The sequence below is a fragment of the Pholis gunnellus genome (genome assembly GCF_910591455.1).
Source record: "Pholis gunnellus genome assembly, chromosome: 8".
NCBI lineage: Eukaryota > Metazoa > Chordata > Actinopteri > Perciformes > Pholidae > Pholis > Pholis gunnellus.
The window spans coordinates 7,085,090-7,111,429 of NC_136534.1; the positions used below are offsets into that span (position 1 = coordinate 7,085,090).

The 26,340-nt window shown below is 42.1% G+C and overlaps 1 protein-coding gene across 1 annotated transcript in view; it reads right to left on the reverse strand.

Annotated features, from left to right (window-relative positions):
- Positions 1 to 4,656: 4,656 nt before the first annotated feature.
- The window catches only part of bckdhb (branched chain keto acid dehydrogenase E1 subunit beta), a 46,340-nt gene continuing 24,656 nt past the window's right edge, over positions 4,657 to 26,340 (reverse strand). The window contains exons 9-11 of the mRNA XM_079165347.1: positions 14,280 to 14,366; positions 6,636 to 6,787; positions 4,657 to 5,132 (exon numbers count right to left, since the gene is read on the reverse strand). Of these exons, the coding sequence (XP_079021473.1) occupies positions 6,647 to 6,787; positions 14,280 to 14,366 (228 nt within the window). The 3' untranslated portion in view covers positions 4,657 to 5,132; positions 6,636 to 6,646. The remainder of the gene's footprint in view (positions 5,133 to 6,635; positions 6,788 to 14,279; positions 14,367 to 26,340) is intronic.

The window sequence follows — 26,340 nt, forward strand, 5'->3', positions numbered from 1 at the left end:
CAAACACTGGAGTCTGTGTTTTTAAAGGCAAATACACATCATGTAACAGCAGTAGTTTAAAGACATGGACTCAACATGATATAATCTTTGGTGTTTCTGAGAGATTTGAAGTTTTGCCCTGAAGGGTAACCTTGCACAACAGCTGGATTCTCCCAATATTAAAAGAGGACACGAAAATCCATCTCGTCAAGCTTTAAGCAGTGCGTTTGTGTCCAATCAGCATCCTGTAAAGAGCTAAAGACAGTTTAGGTGTGTGTGATGCAACATGGAGAGACGACTGTTTGTTTAAAACAACAATGGCTGCTCCTCTGGTAAGCGTAGATGCTGCATTAGCATCAGTTATGTCAGAACAGGATTCTTCAGAACTTCATTGAAAGAAGAGCAAAGAACAGCAATGAAGGCTTTTTCTCGATCTAAAAGTTGTTTTCGCTTTTCTCCTAACTTGCTTGGTAAGCGTTTGATTGACAGATGGTTCATCCAATCCCCTGCCGCATATTATTTTTTGAAAGTGCCCGCCCTTTTCCAAACAGTTTCCAATGATGGCTTCTCAGATGGTTCTGTGTAGAACAAACATCTGGCGCGTCGTCGGGTTCAAGATTACTAACACATCATCATTTTATTTTCTAAAAAACACAATGTGAAGAATAGACCACAGTACAAGGAACTGAACAAAAAGGCATTTTTTCAAAGTCCAACAAAGACCCATCACAAGGAAGTACTTTAAGCATACATTCTGTTTCGCGTTAGTGACCCTAACCCTAACCTGCAGATCGGAACCGGATTGTGAGGACTGAGACGGGGTGGCTACAAGTCTCTGTGGGAGGGTTTTAGTTTGAGAAGCAGAGAAATAGCATATTTAGGGTGACAAGAAGTATAAAGTTGTAGTCATTGTAGGGCTGCACCAGCAATTCCTAAAGCCATTACTACGTTTGTACTACACTAGCTTTACTAACTGGTTTCAAATTAGCGATTTACTAAATGGAGTTCATTAAAAACTTGACTTAATGTGTAAATGAGTTGCTAGGAAGTGTATATTGGGGCCGTCCAATCAAAAGCAACCAACTATGTAAACAGGATGACACTGGCATCACAAACTTCAGCATAACTGCCAAAAATGACAATTTATGGGTGAAAACGATGCATTAAACTCAACTGCTGTAGGATGTAAGTTGGATGTCCCTGACCATATATCCTCTTGTGTGTTTCGTTAAACTGGACTCTGCCTTGTGTCTTCTGTGTGCTCCGAGCTCGTCCCTGCTGTCAGAATCAACTAGCAAGCCAGTAGATGACAACTTAAAAAGATATGAAACCACAGAACAATCGTGATCTGTGCAACAGTTACACCTATCAGTTAAACTAGTTTGTGTGGCACACCCGGTTTCAATTTAGAGGCGCATACATCTACAACACTAATAAAACACATGAGGATGAATTTGAACTTATGAGGCGCTTGTGCAGCTGGCTACTAAGACAGGAAGGATATCTCGGCTTGATTTGTAAATGACGGACACAGCCAGTGCCTGCAGTCATTGCTGTATGTCGGTCTGCTGAACACAAGCATGGTAATGTGAATCTGAGCTGTCCAAAGCTGGGGGTCTGTGATACGGTGTACTGCTCACCTGCTAATTTCAATAAACCCGGTAGAGTTTTTCCTTATCAGTGAAAATGAACATGACTTGCAGGAACCAGTTCCTAATTCAATTATTGCAACAATGTAAGAAAAAAAGGCAAACAAGCCTCAGCAATGCTGAACTAAAATGAACTAGCATTTTTTTACGGTCCACCACACGTCATTTGTTTTACCATCATCATTTTCCACTTTGACCACAGAACAAACTATCCCAGACTGTACCTATTATAATTAACTATCAAAATAAAACATCAGATGGATGTTGAATAAATACAATCCTACGAATGTGTAATGATGCTGTAAAAAACGTGCCCCGACAACCATTAAAATGCACAACAGGCCACATTACAGGCTAAGCGGTTCTATAATCTTCAGTAATCTCTGGTTGTACGGTTCGACATGCACCAGAGCATCTTCATCCCCATGTTGCTTTGCGTCGTGACCTACCACCCCTGGTTTTTGCGTTTCATGTAAATATAGTGTGTAATGACACACTGTCAGAACACAGATGGTATTATGGCCATCCTACCAAGCAGAGGTCATCTTTGCCACCCCGCCCAAAAGAGGGGCCGCCTCACCACCGTGGTTTAAGGCACTGCTTTCACCCAGACCAAAATGACAGACACGGTTTTATCTTTGCTTTTCGACCAGGGTTTGTGGAGGAGAGCGCTCAGGATCCGATCTGAAACGTTACAAGGATTTAGCAGATACACGCCGATTAGTGGTGTTGTTTACATATTTGTTTTTTTCACATTGGGTTAACCATCTCATCTTTGCTCTCTTCCGTCCGGGACTGCCGATTCCGATTGCTCCGAACTGCCCGAAAGTTATGATAGGTGTCACACTGGCAAAGGTGAGAGGGAGGATGGAGTCCAACGTAAACGCGATTATGAGCAACAGGGAGAGCATTTGGCGCCGAGGCACATTTCAGACAATCCAAAGGGAGACATTTACAAATGTCTCCCTTTGAAAGTTCAGATTGTGATAGGCCAGCAGAAAAGGTCTGGTCATTGTTACCATGAAATTCAACAGTTCAGTTCTATCACAACCATTCCAGATGTATTTATTCTTATGAGCCACAAATCAACATTCCTGCTGCCAACTGGAGTGATGCGGTTTTCTTCTTACTGCACTCAAAGCCCTTCCCATCACATTCACAAATTGTTTACAGTGTGACATATTGAAAGCAGTTGCTTCAAAAAAGCGCAAGTCAAGCGCACCGTCAGGACGTCTGCACTGTACTCCACTGCTCTTCAAAAGCCCTGTTAAATCATCAGTCACACTTTGAAGTCATTCTCACCTTTCTCCTAAACTCAACTGATGGGTTGAGTTCAGCCCTTGAGACGCAAATTAAAAGCAAAGGCCTTGAGGCACGAGGCCATCTGCTCTAGTCCGTCTTGTGGCTCCACTGTAAACGTTTCATTAGCAGGCTGATTATTCCATCCCCACAGGCTTACAACTGCTTGAGGAATAAATGACCAAAAGGCAGCAATACTGTATATAATACAATTACAACAACGACAACTAACATGCTGGGGCAAAAACTGGGAGATAAATAGGGCAATGCCACAATAAGGAATAAATAAGTCATTTAAGGTTTACATTTCACAGAATGTTTCCACACGTTTGTGTGTTGTTGTATTCCGTCAGTACGTGGTTGAAAGCGTGCAGGAGAACCCAGAAATATGACATAGCTGCAGTATTGTGTGGGCAGGAAATGTCATTATATACAGTAATTATAAAAGAATTACACCTTTTAGTACTAAACTTATTTGGGGGTGAAAAGGCAATGCTAGGTCTTATGGTGTTTTGGTTAAGTCTGCCGATTGAATTGAATTGTTACCATGCACTGCCTTCAGCATCGCATTCTTCCCCTCACGTGTACGGAGTGTTTTGACGTTTTTCGGCTTATATAGTTCACTTGCATCGACACCGTCTCCAGTAGTAGCAGGCAGCTGTCTCCAATGAGTGTCTTCTACCCAGCGTGGCAGGCAGGCACGTAAACGACTAGCTAGCGAAGCTGGTGGAGCATTTACAAGCTGAAGAGCCCAACAGTTCTCTCAGGCACTGGTAGAGACTGAAAAAGAGTGACGGAGGGGCGAATATTGGACACACAAAACAGTGAAAAAAACAAAACCACACAGACTCAAGCGTCTCCCCTTGAAACCCGCTCTATGCATCTTTTTTGGGCTCTTTCAGCTCATTGTTTTGAGCTTCTCTTTAGCAACACCTTCAGGGGACATTGTTCATTTTGTACACAAAATAATGGTTTGGTTTAACTTTGTAGTGGGCATTCTTAACATGCCTGAAAACGTATTTGGCAGATTACAAATGAGTTTTACTGAACACTTCATGCTCTCCAGAAGAACTCTGTCCAACTTGGTGGTTAGCCCAAATACCAGGCAGGTTACTAATGAATGGCTGGTTTTAATGGCGGTTATGCTTCAATTTCGCTTTAAATAACCATGATCCAAAAAGGATGAACCCTGCTGAGTTTTGGCATTTTGGACCACCCTTAGACCAGAACTTACAATTTGTACACAAGTAATTGTGAAATCTTACCTCCAGAGGTCAGCATGTTTTACACAGGATCTCACTGATGACACACTTGCGTTTCCATTGCACACACAAACAGTCAGAATGGCAGCACGGTTGAGGACACGATCATTTCTCGCCGTCTCCAAATGGACTCACGGGCAGGATTCCAACTTTTGATGTGCAGTTCTCGTCGTCATTAAGGGAATAGTTGAGCAATGACTCACGATTTCGCAAACGTGCATTAGAAGGACACAGAGTTCCAACAATGGCCCGGATTGATTTTTTCTTTTCTGTTTTGCCTAAAAATCTAAATCTAATGCAATAAATATGTTAAAAAATGTGTAAAATATATGTGGGCGTTATAGAAATTGCCAAACTTCATCAGATGATTTATCAAATCTGTAGACTTTACGATTCTGGTCTACATTTGTAGTAACTTGTTCACTTTTTGCTGACAAAATGACACTTTCAAATCAACAGACCAAACGTTTTCACCAAATCTGATTACTTTATTTTCCATAAAAACCACAGATCAACTATATTAATACAACACGGTTCAGTTAAGGTCAAACTAAATAAAGATTAGAGCAAAGGTAACAGCACAGAGAGGCAGTCAAACACAATCAATTCAACCAAATACGCTGACAGTTTTCACCGAAGTATCCGACACTTATTTAAGAGGAAGTCAAATTATGTGCATTGTGTCGAACACCAAAGAAGTGTTTCACCATATAGAGCGGATCTCGTCATTTTTTCCCCCCTTGCAAAACAATGAAGTTCCCTAATGCAGAGGTGCTGTAACAGTCTTTTAGCTGGAAGACAATGAGGGACATGGAGCCCATCTGGATACTGCTTCCTGATTGGATGGTCAACAAAGTGTCTTTTCCTGGATGCGCTCCACTGATTTGATAAATGAAGAGGAAAAAGGAGAGAGCGTGGAGTTCAGGGCTACCAGAAGTTGGCTCTGCAAGAGGAGAGAGGTTCAATAAGTTGAAGGGAATAAATTGGCGGTCCACAGTGTCAGATGAGGAGGAAAAGTAGAGCTGGATGGAGATGCTGAGCAGCGAGGATGAGAGGGGACGTGTTGGATTCAACTACATATTTGATTAATGGCTCCTTCCCCCTTATTAATAAACGCCAACATTTAAATGGCTATAACTCAAGATGACAGACAATCATTAAGGGATTATGAAAGAGTCTGTCCTATTCAACACTTCTGCAACCAATGAAAGGCTATAACATATCTACGTTGCTAGAGAGCGCTATGTGGTTACGCAAGTAAAGTAAACTCGTTGCACCACATTAAGTCTTGGGTGGTCTGATTATAGGTCAGCAGCTCTAAATACAGGTCTAAATACAGCCAAAACAGACGCTTCAGTATCTTCAAGCTGCCAGATGTGCTTATTAGAGACAGCCAGGTCTGTGCTACTGTGCCACCAGGTATCCAAACAAAAACTTGGACTTGCGTTGGCAAGCTTTATTGGCTCTTCACGGATTGTTCTCAGTCACTGGAAGAGTCAGACCAGGTCTGTTTCTGATAAACGGTCAAAATGATTGATGTGCTCTTGAATGGCTTCGGGTTTTCATCGATTCATCTGCTGATTTTTTTTCTTTATAAATTCATCACTTCGTCTACAGAGTCAACAAATGTGAAAATGGCCATTTTATTTTTCTAGAGCACCAGGTTCACACATTTAAACTTTTTTTTACATTAATGGTAGTTCAAACATGTACTCTTAAGTGCAGAAACAACGTTGATCCCTTCGGTTTTGTGCTGCCCTACTTATTTTCTGTCCTTTATCCCATAATTTTATTTGATTCTTCCATCTTGCAGAAATCCTTTAATGGTGTGCCATTATGCTGGATTCTGGACAACATGTTGCATGACTCCCAGAAACTTCAATCATTTTTTTTATATTATCCACGGCTGGTGGATAAACAGAAAGTCACCCCATAAAGCACCATGATTCATATTTGTAGAACACATACGTTTTGAAACACCAACACAGTTCTCATTGTTGTTGTAGCCTGGACGCAAATTGCTACTGCAATCTTTTTTAGGTATATGATGAAGCCATCTGATCAAATTTAATGTGAGCTGGGAAATAAAATAAAATCCCACTTGGTTACTAGAGCTGCATTTCAGATGTAAAAGACACAATGTCTGAACGGGGCATTAGCCTTTGATGTCTGGATAAGAATGAACTATATACGTCTAGCAGAGGATCACATTAGACAGCTAAGTAAAAGAGTGTGTAGGAAAAGATATGAAGTGCAATTTCATTTTCTCTGTAATGATGGTTGTTACTGATGGCAGGTCATTATTTGTTTCCATATCTTCATAACTACATTACTGGAAAATATAATGCAGATGATAGGGTTATGGTTGACAGGCCGTAATATACATTAAGTGTTGGAAAATTACATAATTCATTCCTTCAAAAGGAGGCCGTCAGATCTTTCCTACCTGACAGGGGTTCAGTAGTTGATCATCTTCTTAATTGCGTCAAAGCACTTCCACTTGTCTGGGATGTAGAAGGGTTCAAAGATGTGAGGGAAGGGGGTGTCATAACCGCAGACCCTACTGATGGGAGCCTCCAGGTTCAGGAAGCACTGCTCCTGCAAGGGGGAAAAAAGAAAAAAACACAGATGAGGACAAATACTCTCATTATTGGTTGAATGCTTGCATTGCTCAAACATAATACATTCAGGCAGCGAAGCAAAGCTAAACATGTTCAGACTACAACCGCTCTGGTGTTTGACGCTTGAAAGACGCTTCGTATAAGCAGCTGCATGTCACACGTCGGCTTGGTTTGGTTTATGCTTTTCCAATGCTTGGGCATATCCAACGCTATCAATAAGGTATTGATTGAAAGAAAAATGTAAATGGTTACTTCAGAACTGGTCAAATAACTTGCAACATAATTTGTATTGCCACTTATATGCTTCAAGTGAAAATGGCTCATTCAGGCTCCTCAGAGCAGGCCAGTGCTCTTGGCCACAGCGCAAAACAAGCCATGACTCGTGTCTCTATATTGGCTTTTGACCTCTCCCCACGGAGACAAAGAGGAAAGTGGTTGGCCAAAACACTCCAACTGGGACAAACCCCCTAATGAGTTAAATGAACACACTTGGACGCAAGCACAGATTTGCAGCAACAGACCTGAAGTACCCTCTTTCAGAGGAAAGTGACCTGCAAACAACTCAAGCGACCAAAACAAAAGCATACGAGGTGACTCCGAGGAAGTTACACAGCACCCTCTTTGTCAGTCCGTCTCTGACAGACACTGAACGGATTTTGAGCCGTGTCTTGCGACACTGACAGCATCACACACACACACACACACAGACTCAGTCACCCATATAATTCCACATTACAAACCCACCAGAAATCTGCCGTTGGCATTTGGCAGTGCAGGACACGTATGTTTCACACTATGTTTTTCATGTTTTATATAACACCTGGCAGAACCCAGGGGAGTGTCAAACTTGATGAAGAACCTTTGCTACTTTTACAGCGTGTAAAAATGCAGAAAACACACCAAGAGACAGAGAGAGACAGAGACTGCAGCTCTGCAACTCAAGAATGGATTCAGGAAGCACTTTATGAAACAGGAACAAGACTAAGAGTCTACAGCCATGCCAGCTGTTCTCTGAGGCTGTAGTAAGCATGAATGCACCATACAGGTGGGGCTCTTTTTCTTTCCTATGAAAGTTGCTCAGCGGCGCACAAAGCAAAAGAAAAGTTTGATTCCAAGTATAACATTCAGATAAAATGACCTGAATCTTCCTGCAGTCTTTCACATCTTCCATAAACAAAAATGATTGGCCAAATCAAAAATGTTGACCTGATGGTGAAAAGTTAACGGATCACCAAAATCCTCCTGAAGGGAACGTGAATGTGAGTAACAAATTCACATTCCATCCAATAATTATTGATACAAATCACTCAAAACTGTAAAGGGACTTGGGGATCACCAAGGTATATAGGGTTCATCATCTGAGAACCATGAATGTCAGCAACACATTTTGGGACAACGCGTTTAATATATGGTGAGATAATTAAGAATTTGGCCTTCTGCTGGAAAGTCAGGGAATTGAAAAAGTAATTAGGATATATCCTCTGGGCACCATGCAAAGGTGTCCTAAGATATCTGGAGGACACTTGAGGAGTAGGGACATTGGTGATATATGAAGTAACTAGCCATTATAGAGTTAAAATCAGTCAAGTCGTCAGTAATGTCTTCAAATAGATTATTTGAGCTTGTGAACAGAGGCCATCACAGTAGTCCTCAGGTCTGTCTCGTTTGGTGCCAGTAAGAATGAAACTCCAAAAACAGAGGGATCTCCACCCGACCTGCTGCTTGTACTGCTGTCTGCCTGGCAGCTTGGACTTGCTGGGTCTGCTAGTTAACTACAATTAGCTTTAATGAATGCACTCTGAACGGAGACAACTAGTTCAACAACGGGTTCCTCATTCCTTGTAGACATCAGAACAACCCGAGACTGATTTTCTGCAACAGTAACTGACAACAAGCACTGTGCCATTGGTGACATGAAATGCAGTAAAATACCTGCTGCATCAGTCATATAGACCGCGTGTCAATCGCTGTGCCACGTACATTTAGTTAATAAGTTAAATGAATAAGCCACTTAATAAGTCATATTGCAAAAGTGGCCTCTGGGCAGAGCAAATTGAGTATCCCTGTTTTACAGCATTCATTTGATAACATGACATGCAGTGAATGAGCTTTTGTCCAGCGTACTTTTGAAATGGTGAACATTTCTGATGGAAACTTCTACCACTAACCCAAAATAAAACAAGGTTTATTGATGAAAGTGACAATAAGATGATCCTTGTCCACTGAGATTACAACTTCAAAAATATATGATCAGCCCGTCTACAGACAACAAGTCAGACAGTACCAGGGAGTTTGTTCTTTTGTCTGGATCACGTCTGTAATCTCCTCGAAATACATTCACTGGAAGTGGGAGAAAAAGGACAGGAGTCCAACTGCCTGCCACCACAGCTGGACAGAGAACGGCCACACAACTCAGATTTCATTCAAATCGGTGTTTATGTTTTGGGAAGTGCATCATTATATGGAACATACTTAAATGTCAGAATAAAAATATGTCAACCTGGCAGTGCCAAAACGCTCGTTTAAAATACTTTGCAGCGGGGGCTTAGAGTTGCTGTGGCAATATTGTGTCTCTTGTCACGCAAAAATCTGAGTTTGTCAGAAACACCGACAGATTTGGGGTTGCAGTCAGATGGGTGAGAAAGTGCAAATATCACTTGCTATATCAGCTAAGAAAGTCAACGTCAGGCATCCAAACCAGCCTGATTTCAACTGAGAACCAAGCCGAGACTAGCTTTAATTCTACATTTTTCTAAACCTCTATAATTTATACTAAATTGTGAACTGCTATAGTAGGTGTGATGGTCCCAGGGCCTCCATCAGGGCTTGTGTGAGTTGTGTCGTTTGTCTTTTAGTTAAAGTAGTTCAACCTTTGTTAAATAAAACTCCTGGAGGCATCTTACTAAAATGCAATCAAATATATTAATAGTGAGGCTAATGTTAATGAAATATAATTACATTACATAGATGCATAGTTTTGTATGAGGGCCATTTAAATCCAGAGCAGGAATGAAAGCAACTTGAGAGGTAATTAATAAATACATTGAATAGCTATTGCTGAAAACATGCCAACCATAAATAGTATCAAAAAAGGAGTTTGATAGCATTACATTCTTTAGGAATATAACAAAGTTCTCTCTCAATTCCTCTTCATTGCTTTATTTCCTCCTTCTTAGACTTCAGAACAACCTAAGAGTGATCATCTCCAACAGCCACTGTACCACTAAAAGTAAAAGCCTAATGTTTGCATTTTCCAACATTTTCCAATCACTTTCATGTGCTGACAAATGTCCATGGCCTTGGGGGATCTATGAAGCACAGTAAAAGTCAGTTGTGTATTAAAAGTACATGCGAGTAGAGAGTTCAGAAAAGTTTCTTTGAGACATGTCACTCTTCAATGAGCCTCACGTTTTCAAACACGTTCTGTGTTTCTGCTCACAGAGCCTCCGGCAGGCAACACCATGTCTATGTCAAAGGTTTCTTTGGGTCATGATCTTCAGAAGTGGATAATTAATTAATTAAAAAGGAAAGATTCCGTACCCATGAGCACACTAAAACGGTTCAGCCCTGTTCTAAAGATCATTTAAACCTCATTAATACATGCCATAACTGGGCCCAAGCTCAGTCACGGTAACAACAGGTGATTTCAGGGGTAAAGTTCAGTGTGGAAACACACACTTAAGAATGTTTAGGTTCAACAGGAGTGTGCTTGAATAGGCCTGGAGCAAATCTGGATGTCATCGTCTTTGAATTTCTGACAGGCAGGTAGATGGAATTACATATTACAGCTTTTGTCTTTGCAGGTCTAGATCGACACACAATCAACGCGTTTTCTATAATTTTGCTTCTGCGTAGACTTGACTGAAATATCTCCCCTATTTTTGATGAGTTATGGTCACGTTTACTCATTGTATCTAATAAACATTATTGTTTGGTTATTAACTGGCCCTTGGGTATTTTTCCAGGGTATCTATGAAATGGTGGACATTTCTGATGGACACTGAAGAAAAACATTTCCCTACCACTGACCCAAAAACTTTCTCCCTTCGTTTCTCATACATTCAATTATCTTTTCTCGTGTACGACGACAACCCACGGGGCGTCTAGCGCAGGTCGATTTTCAGTCTGGTTTCAAATTCAGATGCACTATATCAGAAGTTTACAAAACACCTTGCAGGTACATAAAGGTGAGACGTGGCTAATGAGTGAAGCAGGCTTTAGACTATTGGCAACTGACGGATTTGAGCAGCAGCAGACCACCATTATATAACCTCTTGATTCTACATGAAGGCACCAGACTGTCGAGCCTGAAAACATGTCAGCCTTCATCTTCAGCGAACAAAAACTAGGCCTGAGTGGAGTCCGTAGTCATTGAACCACGTCCCAGAAAAGTACCACAACTCAGCGGGGCTGTGCTGGGTTGGATGTTGGACTCAGTTGTTTTAAATTACATACAAATAACAAAAACGTGGAATTGGAACCAGCCAATCCAAGGGCTTCACAGAAATCTGTGGGTGACAATGCTATATGATTAAATGCAATGTAAAATATGATTAGAGAATAAACTGTAGTTTTACCTTAGCTACCAAACTACCATCTTCAGTATACTGCATCTACACTTGGTATGTCATTTGCACTTGTTTAAATAATTGTTCAAAGCAGCTAAACATTCTTGTAACAGTTGCAGTTAAACAGCATTTAATTATTACTTTGACAACCAATGAAATTCTTTTTTAACTTAAATCCAAATGATCAGCCAAAGTGTGTCCTTCTTTAGAATCTGAATATACTAGAGTGGAGTTTGTCGTAGTTTGGAGTTGAGAGGAGGGTGATTCACCATTTCTCTCTGTGCATCCCTGAGGTCCATGAAAGCATTGTCTTTCTCCACATCTCATCCCTTCTCCGTCAAGACATCTGCCAAACACTCAGGACTGGGCCAGCCAATGACACATTATTATATCACTAGGGCTGAAGCCAAAGCTTGAAAAAGGAAACCTGCCAAGCCCAACTAAACTCCCCTCTGCTCTTCAGAGAGAAAAAGAGAGACAAGCATAAATGGATCTTTACGGAAGGGCCTGAGGTGGTTAGCTAGGAGGTAAAGCCACTCTCTCACAAATGAATAGACTGAAGCGCCTAGACTATACAGGTTTACTGACAAGTTTCTCTTTTCTTGATTTGAGCCTGGGAGGGGTAGAAGGCTGTACTAGTAAACAAGGAGGCGTGGTACAAGTTAGAGCCTTTAACAACCGCACTGCTGAATTAGTCTCAGACTCTTCCGGCTCAAAGCTACATATTTACAAGCTTCCCAGTGGGATTAAAACTGACATTTTGTATTATGCCACACAGTAATCTCATTCATACAAGACATTTCTGCTGCATGGTGTCCAGACAGCGAGTTAGGCAAGCTATCTCATTAAACCAAGCACGCAACCTCAAGCTGCATCGACAAATGAGAAGGCTGCATTACAAAGTGCCTTTTAAGGCAATTCAATAAGTGCTGCAAGATTTAGCCCATCATCGTTCACTTGTTGTGTGAAACATTTACATAAACTATGTTTTATGTTGCGCTTTCATACCTATTGAAACAGAAGAAAGATCACCATATTGAAAACTGCGTTTAATACAGTTTTGCCGCAACATGACAACTCTGCCTGTTGTCGTAGTAATGCAATCTCTCTTTGTGCGTGTGTGTGTGCGTGCGCACAAATAAAGTGCAGCCCTTGGTCCTTCTGCACATTGTGGGGTCTGCAGTCGGCTTGGTTTGACAGTGGTAACAATATATTCCAATGGTGACCCAGTTTCATGGTGAGGGGAAAAACAAAAACTATTGTTCGCTTAACATCAGTAGTTTTGCCAAACTTTGAGTCAGTCACTCATTACCCGTTGATGCAGGATACATACAAGACGGCTTTTGTGTTGAACTGTCAACTTCAGTTGAGAACGAGGCTCTGCCATTAATCAGACATGTTCATCTGTACAGTATTGGCACAACGCAAAGCCGGATATCGACTAAAAAAGAACACAGATGGATTATTAACAGGAAATGCTGTAGTCCTATGTGCTGGTAACTGGCTGTAATTTAAAACACATCACTAAAGAGGAATGGCTTATTGGGCATTATAGGCTACTGTGGGCCATCATACCTTATATTTGGGAGAAAGCCAAAACAAGCCTATTCCTTTGTCTTTGAAGAAGTGATATCTGTAATATAATGTCGGGTTTAATTGTGTGACAGAGGCCTGTAGGTCAAGCTGCATCCTCATAAAACACAACTATGAACAAGTCGAGGTTTTTCTTTCCAGAGAGTATATCCAAATCTCCTGAGGCCATGTGAAAACTGCAGATCAAGGGAATCAGTGAACTCACCAACAACTTACATCACCCGTAGACAATGTGAAAACATGGAAACATGGAAATGAGGGGGATGAGTCATCGGCCATTTAAGACCTCACTGACAGGGGAGAGAGAGCAACGTCTGACCGGCAGTAAAAGTGGAGAGGATTGATTGATTTCACTGCTGCAACTCATGAACGTTAACAAGGACACTGCTTTAGTCCGATGACTTGTGAGGAGACGGGTATGAAGGGGAGAGCTGGAGAGACGTACCCACTGCTAAGAGCCTCACAGATATAATTAAGACGATGGGAAGTGGAAGTCTTTTTATTCAGTCATGCATCACATTTAGCTCAGGACTTGTCATCGGCTGTCTCTGGCATGTGTTGGTTACTGTGTCCAGGCCTGTTGTACTGCCAGCAACAAGCAATATTTCGTAAACCTTATATGGATAGTTAGACCCACTGTATCAACAATCTGCTATGAGTAGTATAAACTCACAAAAGATCCTCTGTGCGGCTAAATAGACAACTCATATACTCCTCTAGTATACAGTCATCTTTTGAATCATTAGCCGTTTTGGCTCAGCTTATTGTTGATGGCTCCGGACCAGCAGGTAGCAAAATGCCTTTATTACTTCAGGGCAGGAGTTTATATGACACATGAAACATCCCAGTTACCTACTGGTACAGCCTCTTCGCAATGGACATCAAAGATATAATAAAGTGGGAGTAACACTGCACCTAAAAATATGTGTATTATGTCCACGTGTTTAGATTTTACTGAGTTACATCTCAAAGGAGGACTAAGACTCTTTTTTTTTTTTTAATACGAACACTCACCAGTCCTTTTCAACTGACTCAGAATCTTTGACTCACATCTCAACCTCTGTGCCTCCCTTCAACTCTCCTGCGGCCCTCCCCGGGGAGACGCACTTCACCGTCTTCAAACCCACAGCTTAGGGGCACTCAGTGAAAGGCTAGTTCAGCTTTATTACAAAGTGGGACTTTTATTGCCAAAACCATTGCAACCTATTAAGACCAATAGCTTTGAACCTCCTACCCCTGGGAGCTACAGATCCCAATAAACCCTTGTGAGACACAGTGTGTTCTGAGAAATAGACGGCACACACTTACCTGTACTGAAGAGCTAATTTCAGCAGCAAAGCCTCCAGTTATTGGCGCTTCATGGCTGATCAGCAAACGTCCGGTTTTCACCACTGACTGAAAAACAAAGACACATAGAGACGATTAAAGAAGGTTCAGCATTCCCCTTTTTCATCGTTTCAAAGCAGCAGTACCTTTAAATTATGTGACATTATCTGCTAAAATAAAAACCGGGCAAGTTGGCCAATTCATGAGAGTTCAGACTCAACATTGTTAGTAGCGCCTGCACTGCTAATCTGGATGGATGAATATCATCAAACATCACCCAAATCAAGTCAACTTTTCTTTTAATGTTCCGATAGGTACCTGGGACCAGTTGCAGTCTCTGCAATGTAGCGGTTACCCAGTAGGAATGGTTCGTACTGCCTACTGTGGTATGCTATATCTGCTTGCTGCCCTCAGGCTGCATGCATGTCTGGCTGTGTCGCTGTGTGTGCATGTACAAAATGGATCTGACACAAGACTATGAGCTGGAGGGCTGATCTAGGCTGGTATACAGCGCCAACGGGACAATCATGGACATTAGAGGTCTCAGCCTCCCAGACATTTGCATTTGGGTTTTCTGCAACCTGACATTACAGCAGAAGGATGCCTCTTGCTGCTCCACCCGTTATCTACCACAGCATAAAACCAATACTATAATCTCATCCACTTGCCACTGGTCCAGACCAAAGCTATGTCTGTTCTATGCAACTTCAGCAAACCTCTGTCCAGTTGTTGGATTTCTATTTGTTCCCAGCAATAAATTGGGTAAACACCTCTTAAACTCAACTCAGAATCATCACCAAAAGCAATGTACATGTTTTTTTCTACATTATTTTGAGAATTTAAAACTTTCAATACGATTTAAGATATATGTGTGAGTGAAATCCGTGGTCCATGTTTAGGAATATGCATTAATTGTTCACTGAAATAACGGCACTGAACAATACGCATGAACACAGTGGGGTAAATATCAGACTCTCCATACACTCAAGCCACAAACAGCAATCAACACTAAATAACCCACTGAAAATAAGCATCACATGTCCATATGGCACTGTAAAAATTAGGCCAGACATTTTTTTTTTTTTTCCTCCGACAGGACCACAAAGTGTCAATCACAGGGTCATTCCGAGGCTTCATGCTGATGCTAAACAGGAAGATGTTTACATTGCTGAGGTCCCGGGTTTGGCTGTGAGGCACTAAATACTTGTTGCAAACTGTACCACTGTCACACACTAGTATTGGGGGCTAAAATGAGTCAGCACTGTGTCCCTCTAGGGAACTAAAACTTAATGCAAAGCCAACATGCCTCTTCCTGATGGGGCAAATTGGAACACATTGTAGTTAGAAGCTTGAATGCAATGATTCTTAAAAAGGTTTTTCCATTAAACATTATTGTAGAAAAGCTCATGTTAGTTGGCAGAAGCTACATGTTTTGTAATCTTAGACCAGTTGAGGGGAATGAGTTCAGTGCACTATCTTCAGGAATGTGGAAGTTAATAAAAACACTGGAAGACAATGACAACAGTTGGCAATCGGCAGAGTGAGGAGGAATCAAGCGAGGGGTTGAGAGCAGGGCGATGGCTTGATATGACATGTTGCTGTCAGGTTCGCCTTAGCGTGATGACTCATGCAGGTGCCGTGCTGCCCAATCATCTACCCTATCCTGATGCTGAACTCAGTCCTCATCGTACAGACACACCACACACAAAGACTACCAACATAACTACCAATTTACACCGCGACACCGGCTTAACCCTGATATCCCTGTGGCTCATCTCCCTAAGGGGAGATCCGACATACTGCTCGCTGCATCAGGATTGCATTCTTTAGATGCTTTTGACACAAAAGGAGCCCGCTAGCGTTTTTACAATACTGTGGGATAGAATTTCAGACTCTGGGGCCTGGATAGGGGAACGCTTGTGCTCCAGTTAATAGACTTGACCCATAACCCTGCTGCTTAAACAAAAGTGTCAGTCTCTGGCAAAGTGCCCACTTGCTGGGGCTAGTTCAGTAGGCTATTTTAAGTAGCGCATAATATGACTGAACGATAAAGCAAGGAGTCTGTATGTGCATATTCTGCAAATATCTCAAGATATCCTGGGGGCTTAAGGACGTGCAGAGTAAATTGTGGTGCAATGTGGACATGCGACACGTGCAATTTTAAATATACTTTGGATAAAATTGCAGCGGCAGAACGTTAAAACGGAATCAACTTCTGGAGAAACGCAACCCGATGTCAAGTTGTGGTGGCCAATTACGTAACTGGCGATCCAGGGCTGTACGCCAGGAGGGAACGAAATGTTAATGGTCGTGTTCACTTTTGCTGCTGGATGTGGTTTTGTCGTTTTGCAAGCAGCTCTTCCGGGGGTCAAGCAATCCTCGCACCCCTAACAGGCCTGTGTTCCCGAATGGCCTCTTGCCCCCAACAATACTGCCAGCATTAATACTGTACCAAATGGGTGCACTAGTACAGTAGGTAATGCAGCTCATATGGGGATTTGAAGTAACTGCATTTCAGTCAGAGAAATACGAAAAAACGGTGACATTAAAACTATTACCTTTTCTCACTATACTTTCTCACTCTTCAAATAAACTGTAGCCAATGCATTGAATTAAACATGCTGTGTGCTCAGACTGAAAATACTAAGATGCAGAGGTTTATTAGGTGTACCATCTTAGTTTAGTGTGTCAGCATGTTTTTAATTAGAACCCAACACAAAGTGCCGGGTAGGCTGATGAGAACATAGAGTATTGGAGACATACAGATTTTGACCCGATGATGGTACTAGATGGAAAGTCCGGGGGTTCACCTAAATCATTAGGACTCATCCTCAGGGTAGCATGGATATCTGCGCCGAATTTCATGGCGATCCACCCAGTGTCGAGACACTTCACTTAAAAACCACAAATGTCAAAGTTATGGATATCGGTTTTGCATTTGTCTGTCCCTAGAAATATGCTTGGGGAACACATTTGTCCATCCACTTCAATGTATTTCCAGTCTGAACAAAAAGGGAAACTGTAATGGCTTCTGTTGTCAGATTGCAACCTATTCATGGCCGGCCTTACACCAAAACTATCCAACTCATTCAACTCACCTCCCCGCCTGAGGTTCAATTACACATAAGAAACAAAGAAAAGACGATCTCGCACTGAGTACTTTTTGCATCTCTGACAGGACACTAACTTCTACAGTAATTGTGACCGTAGTCTTTAACCCAGTTGCTTCAGGTTCCTGGATGGGTTTTCAGGAGACAGAACCATCCACTCTCATTGTTAGGTTTGACCCTTTTCTGAAAAGTCATCTATTTGCCCACGACAGCAACCTCTCATGTCAGTAAAATTGGGACTAAGAAGTTACTCTTACAACAGCGATGGAACCAAATGAAGTACATTGGACACTGTAAGGAGATGATCAGTTTGATGCATCCAAGGAGAGAAATGATGTGTCTTGAGGGAGAATTAAATTAAAAGATGTCATGAATCTTTCAATGAAACCTCAGAAAGACGTGCTGGAAGCGGGACCTCTTTGTTATGGTTTTACACCATGGCCTCGTGCCTGATGAGTTTACCACAGAGTCACTTGTGTCCTGTGAGAATTCCCTCACCGACATTGGAGCAGTGAGTAAAAGGGTTGTTGAGAGAAAATAGCAGACTATGCACCAATATTAAGGTAGATAGTGACAGTGGAAAAGGGTGTGCTTTTTTTACTGTAAAAGAAAGGCTGTGTGGTAATGAGTGATGACTTGGGGGAATTGGAAAACGAAAAAGTGGTGTTAGTTGCTATGTTGTCCAATTCCAGTGGATAGGAAACTGATTTGTGTTGTTAAAATGTTCTAATTCTGTTGGAGAATCAATTGGTTTGTGTAATTCTGTCTTCAATACTTTCTTTCAGTGTTAGCTTTGCCCTATGATTAATCTGCTGTACTGCACAATATTCTTGGACTGAGTCAAGCATCAGTTTTAAATGTTTCCGAACACAGTCTAGCTTCTGAGAAAAGCCAACAAAATCCAAGGAAGTCAGGCCATAAATTAGTCAACTTGTCATTTACTACTAAACTTTTTCCCAGACAATAATTACATGACCAAACAAAGATACAAACCCGGAGCCTTGCCTGATTTAAGTGCCAGCTGGGACACTGTGGCATCCCCTCAATGACACCAGCTTCTTTTCATTGGAGGGGGACACTTGCCAGTGAAAGATAAACTTGTAATTACTTCACTCAGCATCTGACTTTGTGTCCCCAAAAACATTAGATTGTACCCTTTTCCTAGTTGGTGGAATATTTTAGGTAAGTTACGATTCTGTATATAAGCTTCTGCAAGTTGCTGGCTCGAGACATCCTCCTCCCTGACCCGGTCCGGGCACCAAGTCAAAACTCCTGGTTGGTGGCTGCTGGTGGTAGTTTGGCCTGGCGACAGCTCTGGTGGCTGCAGCTTCACTACTCTTTGTGCTGCAGGGCTGTCATTAGATGCCAGAGTTGTTCCACTGGCTGCAGAGGAAATGTCTTGTTTACAGCCATTCCCATACACACCCAAACCTAATGAGCGACGTCGAGCTCGTCCTCCTGCATTCACTCCGTCCTCACCTACTTCAATCTGTCTCCTCCACCATCAGGCTCCTTCTGTCCTATTCCTCGTGACTCTGTCGTTGCTCCATGCTGTGGTTCGTCTCATCCTCAATAGTTTTTTTTCTTCTCTTTGCTCCTCCCTCAATCCATCCCTAAAACCCTCCATTTATCCTTCTGCTCTAAAGCCTATGCTCCCGGTCCCAGTGCTCCCCACTATGCGTCCTCACCACTCGGAGGCCAGCGGCCAATGACCTGGCATAACCTCAGAGGCTCAAGTCAGAGCTGTCACTCTCCCATGGCATATATACTCACACACGCACATAAGTGCAGATGTGCACCCAGACCACACAGCCACATATGCACGTGTATGTGTTCTCAAGTACACCACACGAGCAGACACACAATGCTTTTTATACATGGCGCTTACTCGGGATTGATTGATTTACATTTTGTGATAGTGACAGCGAGTTACTTTCACAGGTCGCTTCCTGCTGCTAATGCTCTTGTGGTATTTTGGCATTGAAGTGTCATCTGAGCAAAGAAGGAGACACTTATATATAGGGGAAAAAAACCTGACGTATTTATGGAGTATATAATATACAGAGCACTAATTCATTGTGGAGTGTACAGACTATGGGGATGAGAAGTGAATAAAAACAGTCCATAATTGGGGCTAAACTGGGCCGCGGTTTGACTGGTGCAGAATCCCATAACGTGCTTTTCAAAGTTCTCACAACACAAGACTCCTTCCAGAAGAAGTTGCCAACACTTATTTGTTGGATCTGTATTTTTACGCCACTAAATTGGTCGAGAAAAACGTTTAAATAGCGGCGATAACAAAAACAAAATCTTCTGTGCTTGTACTGTAACGGTGCACGCACATACACACATGCTAGACTGTAAGTGACACACCGTCTTCCCATATAGTATGCCTCCTCCTTTTTTTCTCCAGGCCGTCCATCAAAACGCAACACGAGGAGGAAGTTGAAGTTCTGTGCCGCCACCGAGGAGTCGTCCTTGCCGCTGGCTTCGCTCCTTTCCGCCGACCCTGTAATTGTGCGGCCACCACAGGGTCCTAACTCATGCGCCACCATGTGATCTCCGTGACAAATGAGAGCCGGGATGAGGCTTGACTACTGGCTGGGGCCTTTAAAGTGGCACTCTGCGATTAGCGGAGAGGGGTGAGTGCTCGGCGAACCGGAGGCCCTGTAAAAATCACAGTGCTGGGAGGGAAGCGGGGTGGGAGGAAACACAAACACTCACTTACTCACTGCTATACAATCACTCGCTCTCTCTCTCTCTCTCTCCCTCCCTCTCACGACAGAGAAGGAAAGTGAGAACCAGTGAGTGAGAGAGAGAGGGTGAGAGAGTGCAAGGATGAAAGAGCAGAGCAGAGCAGAAAGGGGAGAACAGTCTCGGCGCTGGGCGGAGGGCCAAGCCATCCTCCAGAGGAGCCAGGACGCCAGAGGAGACCTCAGACAGAAATAACTCCAAACATCCCATAAAGTCCCATTAAAACCAATTCATCTCAATTACTCCCCGACACACGCACACACACACACTCTACCTTTATGCCCTACAACCACACCGCAACACCGACTGCATCGGTGTGTACACACGGACACACGACAGCTACTGCACACACTCCAACTTGGTGACAGCTCTGCTGCATGTTTTGAGCGGACAGCAAGGTCGTAAATATCATTCAATTACCGTCAGAGGTCTTATAAAAACGGTCTATACCCCGCCTATTGAATTAGCGGCCTGCAGGCCACCAATGGGCCAGAGGCCACCGCCAAGTGGCCCTGCATACATAAAACTGATATATGACAAAATATATAGGCTGTACTACATATATATATAGTAGAAATACGCGAGTTGACCCACGCATCGTTCGGGTTCAGGTAAGCTTGCTAGAAAATATCACAGGTTCGGGGGGGCGTGTCAAAATGCGCCAAAGCATCCGCGATTTTTACGATTACTTATAATAGTATCGCATCCGTCAGAGTAAAAACAAAAGCCACGTGAACAAGTCCTGATAAACTGTGTGAGAATGAACAAAAGAAAAAGGAGCCAAAACAGCAGTAACATTTACTCCGAGAACATTTTATCTTTGCACATTCATTTTACTTGAGTAAAATATTATAGTACTCTTTTTCTATGACGCAATCCATTGCCGTAGCCCTACAATAAAAATGGCCGTAGTGGAGGTTATAGTGCTACGTCGTGTTAAAGTCAATGTGACAGTGTTGATTCGACTCTGCTAGACAAAGAGAATTTATGTTTTCTGATTCCAGTTTCTCCAATGTGAGGATTAGCGGTTTCGCTCACTGTGACATGTTTCTTCATTGAATATTTTTGGGTCATGTACCGTTGGTCAGACAAAACAATCAATGTGAAGACGTCACTTTGGGCTCTGGAAAGAAATCATGGATATTCTTTAACTGTTTCATTACCTTTCATAGACCGAACAATTGCTTGAGAAATTCATCCGCCACTTAATCGATGTTGACAATTAGTGCTTGTGGTTATTCAATCTCTGGAGTCTCTGTTGTTGTAAATTACCTTCTAAGAAATATTAAACTGTGGTTGGCTGTGTTCTTGTAACTTTAAGGTTAAAGTTTCTTCAAGTTTAAAACTTGTTTTTCTGAAATATGAAAATCTACGAGTAAAGACAGTTTTCGTTGCCTTGAGGACATCAGAAAAGTTGATAGAACTTGCATCGGTGTCAGAAATTCTACTACGATGACAAGCCTACATCATATTGTACAATTTTCACATCATAACCTGCTTTGGTTTTGCAGATTATGACTTTGTTGACATTGTACCTCATAAATACTTCTAAGCAACGAAGAATGTCTCCTGCCTATGTACTCATAATACAGTGTTGGATAACGAAAAGAAGGACGTTTTATGGAAATAAAAACAATAATCAAAAAGCTTTACAGTGGTGCTTTATGGTGGCAGCAGCATCAAAATACAACACCACAATTTCATTAAACCACCTTAAAAGTCACCACAAGACACAATACAAGATGAGGAACACAAACCTCCACAACAGGAAGCTTGTTTAATGGGTCCCAGTGCCTGTGACATTCCTACAGAAGCATAAGGACATCACAAAGGCAACTGCATCTGGCTGCCATCAATACTATGCAAAGTGAGGTTTGGGGGAAAAAGAATTTCATGTCCCGAATCCATTCGTCTCTTTTATAAACAGTGACTACTAATCCAGTTGTGACTTGTGTCACAAAACAGTCAAAATAATTTACCATGACCTTTTTTGGAACAAAGGGGGATTCATACATGTATTGAGCGTACATATCAATACATGAGTGTGTTCTGCTAATTTGCCATCATCACAGTCGTATCCAGTGATGGACTGGGATAAAAAAAGAAAACGACCCTGGCATTTTGCAGCAGAAATTCAATGCAAAACACACACTCTAAGCGACAAACATTGGTCTGACGAATGCCAACAACAATTTAACACAATATAGAGCATATAATGCAGAGCGCTATGTGCTACGACAGAATACACTCCACTTAAGAGCACAAGTACATGGTCTCGACACAATTTTCACCCTCAGCCAACAGAGTTTTGTTTTCTCTTGTTTTCTTCGAAAAGTAACATCTGGTGGGAATCAGTGCAAATGTTTGCAAGCTAGGCTGAATTGCTTCATCTTTCCGAGTGGAAGCTAGTTAGCTTAGCTGGCTAGCTTCCACTTTCTGAGTGGAAAACAAACTTATCCAAACAATGGGTCCTCCCAAATGTTAAATGTTACAAAAGGGACAAATGTTTGACAGGCATCTCCTAAAAACAATCGCTCTAAAATGTCAGTCACCAGATGCTGAGGGAAACACTCACCAAGAGGCCTGTGGTTTACAACAATATGTCCAAAAACTGTGTTTTCCTTTTTTGTTTTAAATAAAAAAAATACACTAATGAATTGCTGTAAATTTATGGTGGATTTAAAACAGTATCTTACAGTATTTCATAATAACTGTAACATACAGTTAAATGTTCATCCCTCGCATGTAAATTAACAGTTAATGCTGTCAATTAACCATAACAGCAGACTACTGTAATTTAGCAGCATAATTACAGTATTAAAATGTAACATTAGTAACCTAACTTGTGTTATAAGTGTGTGTGTATATATATATATATATATATATATATATATATATATATGAAAGTTCAGGACCGCTAAATGGAAAGTCTAAGAAAAACAAGAACAAATAATTGAGAGTTTAAATAATTGTTACCAATTCCCAACCATTCATTTTGATAGAACATTTCTAAAATATTGCATGAACAGAAATGCATAATACATTAGCAAATGTGTTTTCTATTAATTTTAAGAGCTGCTGTGAAAATAAGAACATAAAAATCTCCTTCTAAGAATGATGAAAATCTTTAATAGTTTTTGGTTTGGTTTCAGGTTACGTAACAGACTCCATGATTTATAACGGACTTTTAAAGGACCTGTAGAATACCTGGGCAACAGACCTATCTGCTGGTATGTGGTGTATGTGTGCGGACCTCTTGGATGTGACTTCAGACACTGCCTTTTCCACTTGATCCTGCTATCGGCCGACAGGCTGACCTCGATGATCTCAATCTGCCCACAACTCTGGCCAAGGCTCCTTAACTAACCTGTCCTCTGCAGTGGAAAACTGGCGACTTGGACCAAAAAACAACAACCGGTCCAATACAAAGTGTTTTTTTGGCTTTTAGAGAGATTGATTTGTAACAAAAACTGCCACTGCCATAATCAAAATCATCATCATTATCATTTGGAACCAAAAATTGTGTTTGGCCATTATCTCCTCATGAGAGAAATGGAAGTGAAAAGTGTGATTTCTCTGACTCATTTTGATGTTTCAGCCCATTTTCAACAGTGTTGGGTAATTAATCTAATCCGTTTGATCTGTATGGGAGACCTGAGATGAGTGACACAGGGCGGCGATGTGTGGTAATCACTGGCTAGTGCGTCTCTTACAAAAACAACCCTGGCTAATATTAACAATGCGTCCTATATCTCAGTGTCTATCATGAGCCAATACGACTTTTCAATGCGTGGAGGCGTGGGCTTGGCCACATTACTCCGGTGAGTGACACAGGGAAAAATTTGAGAAATCTCCAGTGCCCAGCGGTGGAATGTGAGCACGAGCTACTGCCAGGAGGAAGAATGGAAAAGAAGTCAGTAGCAGACAGTCAAGTGTGGGGCGGAGGGGATTTGAGGAGACACAGAGGGGGAGATTACTCCACCTTAAAAGGTTAGGGTGAACCACAAATGGGCTTCATCAACCACAAACTTGGTGATGTACACATCTACACATGTATAGATAAATGACTGGAAACTGAAGTGCTGGTCAAGGTTTTATTCTTTTGCAGTGTTGCATTACGCCATACTTTTCACCAGCGACACCGGGAGAGACAGACAGAGGAGCTGGACCCATCACAGAAAAACAACCATGAGTAATTTTCCACTGATATAACCATCGAAACACTGCGCTGCGGCACTACACATGACAGAGTTATGACACACACACACACACACACACACTAGCCAAACGGCACATGCCCCCCCCTTTGCCCCATGATCCCCCCCTTCATGACTTCATTCTTTAACCAGGTTTCTCTTGCCCCATGTTTTCTTACTTTCTCTCCACAAAGTCCTGCGGGTCTGGTCCAAAGAGCTCCGTGTTAACATTGTAATTACAGTCGTGGGCTACAATAATAAGAATGCAGGGAGCCAAACCTCTGGCCACTATCTTCCTGTGCCAATTTTCTTCCGCTTTAGATTGTTTCCAGTGTGTGTGTGTGTGTGTGTGCGTGTGTGTGTGTGTGTGCGTGTGTGTGACAGCGGGCCAAAGCTATTAGGAGTGTTGTGGTGGGCCAGTGAGCAGATACTGGCAGAGTAGCCACAACTGAAAGGGCAACACAGGCAGGAGCCCGGTCCGTCTGTGTGCTAATCGCTAGCAGGCTGCCTGGCCCGGCTGCAGACCACAGACTCAGATAAAGGCAGCGTATGCTCACCACCGTGCTGGGTGTCAAATCAAGGCAGGGAAATCTATATATTATGTAGGCGCACAACACAATCCCATGACTAACCAACCAACCAACCAACCAACCAACCAACCAACCAACCAACCAACCAACCAATATATATAGATATATATAAAAAAATCCATTTAGGAGTCTCCCACCAATTGGTAAAACACAATGGATGGCATGTTCAGCTAGCTGATTCTGTTCTAAACACTGTCTGGTCTGTTTTTCCTGGGATGATCCTCTGGCACACAGCAGGGTTTCCCATCATTTCAAGAAATATTTTTCCTTTTCATGTCCAACATCCTGCAGACCTACAACGTTCTCTATGTGGGATTGTCATTTGTTGAACTTGCAAGCATTTGACGTGCTAATAGCCAACCTTGAGAACAGTAGTTAGATGCTAATGCCTAATTCATACTTCTGCGGAAAAAGCCTGCGCCTGCGGAGCCGCAGAGATGGGTTTTCTGGATAAGTACCTCACATCCTGTTACAACAACAACCACCATCTTATAAATTCTAGGCAAAAGAGCTTCTCTACATCATCCAACTCTTCCATAATTTCTTTCCAGTCCTGGAATTGTGTTGGGACGAACTTGTATGGAACTATTGAATCACGCCTATCGAATAAATCAAAGGCCGCTTGACAAAAGGATTTTAAAAACCACTGGTCCAAATCAAGAAGAACTGACGTGCTACACGTCTGCCGCAGTGCTGCAGATATCAGGTAAACTCTACAGCCGTTCGGTGATCCTTGTATTTGACAGACAACACAAATTTTAGTTTACGGCTCCAACTGCCGTTAACACAAGGACAGAGGAGACGGACCATAGATGAGTGGCTACTTCCACAGACTGCTTACTGACAGTTACTTCATGCTCCTCCAATAGAGTAACTAAGAGTAAATTGGGTCTTTGTCCGATGTATCTCCACAGTCCTGTCGGGTGAGCTCAACTATCACTTAACCAACACAAACCATGATGTTCCAAAAGTGTTCTTTTGAACGGATTTCAAACATGACGTTATTTAATACTATTAAAAACATGAAATGGAAATTGTTACTAAGCCTTTTTCATACAAGACATTTTATACAGAATCCTGTAACTGCTCGTTTTTATGCTTAGTCTCATTTTTTTCTACCCGGCTGACTTGGTCAAGTCGGCATTGGTACTGCTAGCACTTGGAGTGGCAAAAGCATTTCCAACCCTTTCTCTACTTGCGCTCTATTGCTATCTAGTTTACCAGACTCTATCACAGCATGAGCTGTTAAGTTGTTACAACAGCTTGTTGGGAGGCGTGTTCTGAGCAGTCGGTCTGACAAAGCTTAAAACTGAATAAAAATAAAAACTTCACCAACGTAAAATGAGAAAAAGCAGCAAAAAAATGTCATTTATGTCATTGTTTTTTTCATATA